Source organism: Rattus rattus, chromosome 2 (assembly GCF_011064425.1).
Source record: "Rattus rattus isolate New Zealand chromosome 2, Rrattus_CSIRO_v1, whole genome shotgun sequence".
NCBI classification, from domain to species: domain Eukaryota; kingdom Metazoa; phylum Chordata; class Mammalia; order Rodentia; family Muridae; genus Rattus; species Rattus rattus.
This window is the reverse complement of record NC_046155.1, coordinates 165,638,067-165,647,069: the sequence shown is the minus strand read 5'-3', so window position 1 is coordinate 165,647,069 and position 9,003 is coordinate 165,638,067. Positions and strand designations below refer to the sequence as shown.

General features: G+C 56.3%; 1 protein-coding gene across 1 annotated transcript; it reads right to left on the bottom strand.

The window, feature by feature from the left end:
* Positions 1-1,232: 1,232 nt before the first annotated feature.
* On the bottom strand, positions 1,233-8,498 carry Lrfn3 (leucine rich repeat and fibronectin type III domain containing 3). Its single transcript, XM_032893945.1, has 3 exons — positions 7,441-8,498; positions 4,910-6,340; positions 1,233-1,861 (listed from the first exon to the last, which is right to left on the bottom strand). Exons 2-3 carry the CDS (start codon positions 6,322-6,324, stop codon positions 1,396-1,398), a joined length of 1,881 nt encoding a protein of 626 aa, XP_032749836.1. The 5' UTR covers positions 6,325-6,340; positions 7,441-8,498; the 3' UTR covers positions 1,233-1,395.
* Between the last annotated feature and the right edge of the window lie 505 nt (positions 8,499-9,003).

The window sequence follows — 9,003 nt, the reverse complement described above, 5'->3', positions numbered from 1 at the left end:
ACTGCAACCTTTCCCCTGGGAAACACAATGGCTTCTTGGGACACATTGACCCCTGTCTGCAGCTGTCAAAAGCCTCTGTCTCTTTCTTAAAGACCCAAAGCCCAGTAGTTCAATCTTGCAACTGCTGCCAGATTCTTTTTGGGGGGGCACAGGGTCTCATGCGGAAGCTTCAGCCTTTGAACTAGTGATCTCTTGCCTCAGTTTCCCGAGGTGTGAGGGAGTCGCTTCGTCTGCAAAGCTCTCCTTGGCTCCAGCCTCTATCCTTTTCTCTTCCCCACTAGCCATCCCCTGGTTCCCTCATCTTCAGAGTCCCACGCTGACCATAGAGCAGCCTTCTCAGCTGTGCGCCTGCTCCCTAGTCCTGAGCCAGGGCAGCCAACCAGAGGACCTACCCCAAAGCCTCACTCTGGCTCCTCCTCTCCCCTCCCTCACGGTCTTTGAGCTCTGTAATCCATCCACTCACTTTCCTGAATGGCTGTCACACACTCTTTTCTTCCAAGGCTTCCCTGGTTGAAGTTGGTCCTGACCTGCCCACACCCCTGCATTGACTTTCCACTGATTCCCGGCTTCTGTCCACCTTCCTCAAGCAGCACTAGAAGGAGCTTCCTAAAGTCCACACCTAACTGATCCTACAACCTCCTCCCCAAACCCCAGGCGGAAATCCTCCATGGCTATCCATCATCATCAGTCTGGAGTCTGAGTACCTCGATGTGAGGGTGCTGGCCCCTCCCGCCTCACCAGGACCACAGCAACCCAAGGCCTGGTAACACTCAGCCTCCGTCCATGCTGTGCCCCTCACCTGGACCCTCCCACTCTGCTCTTTGCCCAGTGCTTCCCTTCAGATAGGCTGCTTAGAGTACATCCCTCCTCTTCCAGGGAGCCTTCCCTGAACCACACTTCAGGCTGAGCCAGGCCCTGATTCTGGGATACACAAACCACTGGGCTTCCCTCAACCCTGTCTTCTGGAGTATGGCTGTCTGAAGACAGGTCTCCCACTGGACTAAGGGCAGGGCAACTTGAGTCGCTGAGTCCACAGCACAGCACGGTCCCCAGAATATCTGTTGTCTGAATGGATGACTACCATGACAATCCTAAACTCTGCAGAGACCTCAAGCTGAACTACAGGAAGTGCCTTCCTCCAGGGAGCTTCCTCAACCCCGCCCCTCCCACTCCCCTCTGCAGCACCGCTCAGTCCCCACAGACAGAGACAAGGGCAAGGGCACAGCCCAAACTTAGAAAAATAGGACTTTCTTATTGTGCCCCGGTGCCCCCGACACCCTCCCCATCAGAGTTTTAAAAACCGTGAGCAATTTGGTGAGTCTGAGGCCAGGTCCCGAGGGATGTCTGGATCCTGCTGGCCCTGCGGCCAGAGGAATCATAGAGGTGGGCCCTCGGCTAGGGTCCTGCAGGTTCGTGACTGGGCCCCCAGGGCTCACAGTCCAATTGGACCACAGTATGGGCCCTTGGTGCAGCAGGCTCAGGGGCAGGCGCACTGGGCACGGGGCCGAGGGCTCCGTTGGTCTGGGAGCAAACGCTGCTGACAGGTGCTGTGGCCTTGGCCTTGCCGGGCGGTTGGACTCCGTGCACCTTGTAGCGTAGAAGTAGCACGAAAATGAAGACCAGAACAGAAGCGACGATGACACCTCCCAGCGCAATAATCATGGTGCCGCCCAGGAACGGTGCGTGCGGTGCAGCACAAGGCCGAAGTGCAGGCTCCGTGGAGAACCGAGCGCAGCCCACGGGCCGTGTGGCTGTTAGCCCGGTGGCACTGTCCTCATAGACCGCGAGCACACAGAGATCATAGGTACGGCCTGACGCCAGGTCGGTCAGCAGGAAGGAGCGACTGTCCGCTGGGATCATCCTGGGGAGGGCGACAGATGGGGTCAGGACTGTGGTCACCCAGTACCCATGCTCCACCCGTCCTCACCCTGTGCCTCCTTCCAGCTAAGTTCCCTGCAGTCGGGCTGCCCCATTGCACCCCCGTTTCCTAATCAGCACCCTGACTTACTTTGCTTAGCTAACACCTAGTATGTCCGTCCAGTGGGCTAGCCAACTTCATCCTCCCACACAAGCTCCCTATTTTGAGCACCTGTGGATCTCACACCCTATTTCTCTGAAGCCTAAGATATTCCATTCCTCTTTGAGAGATTTCTCTAAGCCTTTTAGGGAGCTCCTAGCGTCGTCCCTCAAGGCCCTTTTAGCACCTAACCTCCTGCCCTGTTCAGCCAAGCCCTCAGCCTCACTACCGAAACTCACCCCTCAGCTTTGCTCTAACCTCATCTGATTCCTATCCCCAACCCCCGCAGTCTTGCTAGGTAGCCAAGGCTGGCTTGGACTCCTGACGATCCTCCCTGTTACTCTGAGTTATAGCCATGCACCCCATGCTTGGCTGACTGACTTCTGTTCGGCACTAATTCCCCTACCCAGTTCCTTTACATTTCCCCAGCGTGCAGCCCCTGAACCCCTCTACCCTAACCACTGATCCCCGCTACCTCTGCTGCCGCCTTTCCTTCCAGCTTGCCAGTGAGTTTCCCTGTAGTCCCAGTACCTTGTTACCATCACCGTCTCTACAGTGTTCTCCAGTTTCTGTTTAGCCTTACCTGTGTGTGTGTGGCACCTGTGTGCACATGTGTGTGCAAGTACGTGTGTGCATGCATGTGCCTGCATGTCTGTGCACAGGTGTGTGTGTGTGTGAGTGTGTAGTGGGTGTGAGAGTGTGTGTGAGTTTGAGTATGTGAGAGTGTGTATAAGTGAGTGTGTGAGAGTGTGTGTGAGTGTGTGTGTGTGTGGTGTTAGTGTGTATATGGTTTGAGTGTGTATGTGGTGTGAGTATGTGGTGTGTGTATGTGGTGTGAGTGTGTGTGAGAATGTGTGTGAGTGTGTGAGAAAGTGTGTATAAGTGAGTATGTGAGAGTGTGTGTGAGTATGTGTGTGGTGTGAGTGTGTGTATGGTGTGAGTGTGTATGTGGTCTGTGTGTGAGTGAGTGTGTGAGAGTGTGTGTGTTGGGACAGGCTGTCTATGTAGCTCCCACGTTGACCTGGAACTCTCAATCCCTTGCCTCAAGTCTCTCCAGGGCTGAGATTGAGATCTGAGCCCACTACACTCTCAGTTTTCTCTGCCTCTCCCACCTAATTCTACATGGTCCTTTCACCTCGGGGTGCTCTGATGGAGACTGGGCCAGTTTTAGAGTCTGTTTTATTCCTACACTGCTTTAAGGAGAGCAACATGAGGACACCCACAATGACCTATGGCAAGGTGGCTGTCTCCAGACTGTCCCACTCCCCACCAGGCAAGGTGGCCCACCCTCCATGCAATCTCCTGAATAATGTCTCAAAAAAGGCGTGGAGAAGCCACATGTGGGAGCCTGTAGATGGGGAGGTGAAGGCAGGAGGGTTCAGGATTCAGTGTCGTCCTTGACTTACATGGCCAGTTCGAAGCCAGCCAGGGCTACATGAGCTCTAGTCTAAAACAGAAGAGGGGAGGGAAGAAGGGGGAGAGGGAGGGAGACAGAGAGTGGGATTAGGATTGAGAAGATGGGAACAAGATGTATGGCCAGGAAAGGGGGGGGAATCCAGGCACTGGGTTTGCAAGGTGCTAACCCAGCCTGTGGGAAGTTAGTCATTTTGGGGATGTTCTCCGGGCCCAGCCTGGTGTCACGGACAGGGAGTCACCAACAGCTGCCTATACAAGGTCAGACTTTGGTGGGGAGTGTCAGCCACCACCACTTCTACCCACTTGTGGTCACGGCAGAGACGACGTGCTAGCGGGCTTGCAGCCGGAAGCTACGCTGACTGCCCTTTCAAAGTGTGTAAACTCCAGGCTTTGAGTTTGCAGCCCTGGGAGACAGGAGCATCAGGGTGGGTATTTCTGCCCACATAGTGCACCAGGCTGCTGCTCATTCGGTTTTTGAGACAAGGTCTGGCTGTATAGTCCAGGATGCCCCTGGACTTGCTATCCTCCTGTCTCAACCGCTTGAGAGCTGGGAAGACAGACAGCCGTGCATCGACACGCCTGACCTAGCTTAGATTTGATTTAGCAAACCAAAAATTAGGATGTTACTCTAACCAGAACTCTGACCGGTAGGGCTCATTCTGCATGGACAAAAGACCTACACTCTATTTAGCCTCCTACCCCCAATTTCCCACTTAACCTTCACCCCTATTTCCCCTGCCTACCTCATTTGTCTTTTGCTGCCATCTCTGTACATCCCCCTCCTTTTCTCTTTTCTCCTTCTCCTCCCCTCCCCCAGACAGTGTTTACTATAAATCTCTTCAAACTCCCTATGTAGACCAGGCTGGCCCTGAATCTGTCACAACCCTGATTTAGCCTCTTGCAGACCCCTATTGTAGCCTCCCGTGAAAAGCCAAACTTCCTGACAAAAATTGTTTTTGGCCTCCCATAACCTCATTAACTTTCTCTTTCTTCAGTGCTGGGCTTAACCCCGGGGCCACGTGTTTGCTATTGTATACTCTATGTGAACTACACTGGAACCACCGTTAACCATTCACTTTTTATTCGTTTGGCCTGATTTTTTCCCCTCGATGCCTGATTTCTTTATATGTTTGTTACCATTAATTTTCTCAGCCTTGTTTCTTTCTACCTCTGCAGCCTGATTTTTTTTTTTTCCTAAATCATTGTCCTTGGTTGAGCTTGTTGGCCTGCTGTCTGGTTGATTTACCCTCCTCGACTCAGATGCCTTCGCCACATCTGCCCTTTATTTCTTTTACCCTTTCTGCCCATCCGAGGTTATCATCGCTGCCTGATCTCGTTTGCCTTCACGTTCTGATTTCCTTTGGACCCTACGGTGTTATTTCCTTGCAGTGGCTCACAAGGGGTGTTCCTGGGTGGGCCCACAATGCCCGGCTCCCCGCCCCCCCACCTCCCTCCCCCACTGCCAGGCCCCTGCACCTGTAGACGAGGATGTCGTCGGCAGAGCTGTTGTACTGGATCTGGTACATGCGGATGCCTGGGACCGGCCGTTGATCTGGCCACTGGACAAGAGCTGCTGTGGCCCCATGCTCAGTCACTTGGACACCACGGTCGGTAGGGGCCACGGTGTCGGCCACTTTGGCGGAGGCCGAAGCCGCAGAGGGCGGGGTGAGGGCGTCGGGTTCCCCGTCCCGCGGGGGGTCACAGCTGGTGCTATTGGCTAGCTGGGGAGGTGGAGGGGGACCCACGGTCAGCTCAACAGCAGCAGTGGCCTCGCCAGCAGCGTTGGCTGCAATGCAAGTGAATGTACCACCATCTTCTGGCTCAGTGACCAGTAGCTCCAGGGTCCCATTAGGGAAGGCACGAGCACGGCTGGAGTTGCCCAGCAGCCGACCCTGGGGTGATACCCAACGCACTCGTGGCTCTGGGTCCCCTACTGCCCGGCATCGCAGGGCAGCTGGCCGACCTGCGGGCACTGCCAGGGGAGGTGAGCGGTGGGTCACCACAGGTGGCTCACACACAAACTCCTCTTCACCCACGGCCCAGAAGTAGCGGCCCCCCAGAGCGGGTGGTGAGGCACAGGCCTCGAGGTCGTCTTCCCGAGCCAGGCGCCGCAGCCACACCAGTTCACAGTTGCAATGGAGGGGGTTTCCCCCGAAGGCCAGCACCAGAGCAGAGGCTGGTGAGCCTCTAGGCCGGGCAAGCAGTGGCAGACGGGAGAAGAGTGGGTCAGGAGGGATGGTGGTCAGGCGGTTGGAGGTCATGTCCAGTCGCGCCAACTTGTGCAGGCGGGAAAAGGCTCCAGCAGGCACCGAAGCCAACAAATTGTGGTCAAGGCCCAACGTGTTGACATTGCCCAGGCGACCCAAAGCCTCCCAGGGCAGCTGCTCAAGGTTATTATAAGAGAGATCGAGGTCCTCCAGGGTCTCGGCACAGTCGTCTAGTGCACCAGCTGCCAGGGCTGCTAGCTGGTTGTTGCTCAAGATGAGGTGGCGCAAGTTGACTAAGCCGCGCAGCTGACCCTCGCCCAGCGAGGTCAGTCTATTGCCATCTAGGTGCAGGGCACGCAGGGCACGTAGGTCGGCGAAGGCGCCAGCTGCCACATGGCGGATGGTGTTTCTAGATAAGCTCAAATGCAGCAGTCCTGTCATGTTGGCCAGGTCTCGACGACGCACTGCCGCGATGAAGTTGTCTGCCAGGCGCAACTCCGCTGCACGGCGATCCAGTGATGGCGGCACGAACAGAAGGCCCGCCCCTGGGCACAATACGCTTAGGGGCAGCGACTGGGTCTGGCAGCGGCAACGGCGGGGGCAGGGGCTGGATGTGGCCGGCTGGGGTGGAGATGAGGCGGGGGCCAGCGGTAGCAGGCAAAGGAGTAGTGGAAGGACGGCCATCGCGGGCAGGGGTGGCCTGTAGAGAAGGGAAGTGTTAGGACCAGAAGCCAGGAGAGATGGTCATATATGCTCAGAGAGGCAGGGATGGTGGTGGGGCGGGGTGTCAGAGATGTGTCATGAAGGCTCAGAGAGTCAACCAGGAGCCATGATGGTTAGAAAGCTGGCTAGAGATAGGCACAGGTGGGCAGAGGCTAGGCCAGATGGTCAAGGTGGAGAGGAAGTAAGCAATAGGTCTAGATACAGCCACAGAGAAGAGGTGGGCAGTTGGCAAGGATCATCAATCAGTAGAGGTCAGGCATGACTAAAGAGGGAAACTGAGCCAAGAGGGGGGAGCAGGTTGGAGTGGTCCTTCTAGGTCTGGACAAAGAGACAAAAGAGTTTTGACCTGGTCAAAAGCCAGTAAGAAAACCAGAGAGAGGAGAAAGGACAGATACACCAGAGTCAGCAGGGGACCAGGACAACTGGTCGGAGAAAAGGCTGTGGAGAGAGGTGGAGCATGGGTAGAAAGGCAGCCAAGTGGGGGTAGAGCGGGAGTTAGCGCAGGGTAGGAGGGAGAGAAGAGAGATGGTGTGAGGTGGACGAAGGAAATGGCAGGAGAGGACAGGGTAGCCGGACGGTGTTAGATATGGCTAGGAATGGTCACAGACCCAGGAGAAGAGTCAGGAGTAGGCAAAGGTTGAGAAAGCCAGTGGATCAGAGAGACACACAGAAGTGTCGGCGAGAGAGTCTGTGAGCAGATGTGACTGGAGAATATCAGGGCAGTGGACAAGGGTGTCAAGGCGGCTCAGAGAGCAAAGCAGAAACTATCACTAGGAGGAGAGGTGGAGAGAAACTGTCCCTAGGAGAGAAAGGGGGTCAGAAGGATGCTGAGATGGCCAGACGGTCAGAAGCTAGACCCCTGGTGACATCGAGATCTAGAATCTCCTCAAAGAGGTCAGAGAGGGGCCATGTGCCCAGAGAGTGTTGGGGACACACTTATGGGATTGACATTTCACAATGAAAATGGTTCAGAATGCCACAGGGCACCTGGTACTTACCTACTTCCACCTGTAGCCCAAGAAACCCCACCCCCACCCCAAGTCCCTTCCCACCACGGGTGTCTCTCAATGGCCTTACCTGAACTGGAAGCTACCCCAGGGAGCAGAGTCCTCAGGCTCCAAGGGGGTGAGGTCAGAACTCTGGAGGGGGCATCTGGTCAAGCCTTCCCTGTCCCCAGGGCCTTGGGGAAGGAACTGTCATGTCCCAGGTCCAGTCTGTGGTGACAGTGTCTCCAAACTTGATTCTTGGGGTGCCAGACCACAAAAACTGGGCCTCTAGAGTCCAGCTTTAGAAATCAAGACCCCGGTGGGTCTTTAAGATCTCTCTCAGTGCCAGACTTGAGATACCAAACAGCCAGATGGGGAAGTTTAGGGTCTGCAGCCCACGTCCAGTCCTGGCATCGAAATTGGGATCCTGTTCAGATAGTAGGTGCTGAGTCAAGACTTGGAGGTCTCTAGCCCCAGATTTCAACACTCAGGTCTGCAGCAAGGACTTCAGGCCCCTCGGAATCCCACAGTTCAAACCTTGGAATTGAAGGCCTAAATCCCAGGGTTTCTCTCCCCAAATAGTGGGGTCCCAGGTATAGATTTGGGAATTCGCTCCCAGATGTCAACGTATCAGCCAGACAATTCAGAGTTCAGCTCCAAATTTGGGGCCTTAGATGCCAAATCTTGGGGTCCCCGGTCCAAATATTGGGGTCCATGCTTCAAAATCGTGGGGTTCAGTTTCCAAATCTTGGGGTCCCAGAGACGGATGTCGGGATTCCAGCCCCAGATATTGAGGTTCAAGGTCCGGGTCTTAGGGTTCCATGGCAGGAGCTCAGGGTGCTGATCCCAAATCGGGGTCCCACGCTCGGGGGTTTCAGAATATCTGGATCTGATCGCCGGCTGCAAGCGCCCCCGATGTCGGGGTGCCGGCCGACGGTCTGGGGCAGCAATGGCGCGGTTGGGTTCGTGGCCTGTAGAGGAGACTGGCCCAGAAAGAGGGGGTCTGCTGTGGCGGGTAGGGGGGCAGCGGGGCAGCTCTAGGGCCAGGGTGGGGCGAGGCCTGGGCGCGGACAGACGGACAGACAGACAGGGCCACGCGGGAACCCGGGCACCGCAAGGCAGGCGGGGGCGCAGGGGGGGGGGGTCGCGTTCAGAGACCCCTCCCCCGCCGGGGCCGGGGCGGGGGCCGGGCGGGGGCCGGGCAGGCGGGCCGGGTCCGGGTGCTCCCGCGGCCTCCTCGCCGGGAACCCAGGGCCGTGCGCGTGCTCGCGCTTAAAGGCGCAGGCCCCGCGCGCGCGCTGGCTTAAAGGCGTAGGCAGCCCCCTCCTCCCTCCTCCCTCCTCCCTCCTCCCTTCTCTCAAAGACGCGCCCCTAGCACCACCTACCATGGAGACGCCCTGGAGCTGCTGGGAATAAGAATATCCCTGAATAAAGACAGACAGACACTGAAGCAAAGACACAGAGCTGGAACCGATGAGAGAGACTAAAAGGATGGATAGGCTTCGGATGAGAGAGTGGAGTAGAAAGGGCGATACAGAAATACATCGGAGAGAGGAATACACAGAGACAGAGAAAGACTCAGAAATAGAGACAAGGAGCAAGGACAAGTCAGAGACATGCTATCCATCTCTCCATCTCTCTCGTCTCTCTCCTC

Excerpts from the sequence above, each read along its gene's own strand:
- Lrfn3 (XM_032893945.1), bottom strand. The coding sequence starts at position 6,324 with ATGGCCGTCCTTCCACTACTCCTTTGCCTGCTACCGCTGGCCCCCGCC. Across the intron at positions 1,862-4,909 it reads GACGACATCCTCGTCTACAG|GATGATCCCAGCGGACAGTC; the intron begins GTGCAGGGGCCT and ends CGCCCTCCCCAG.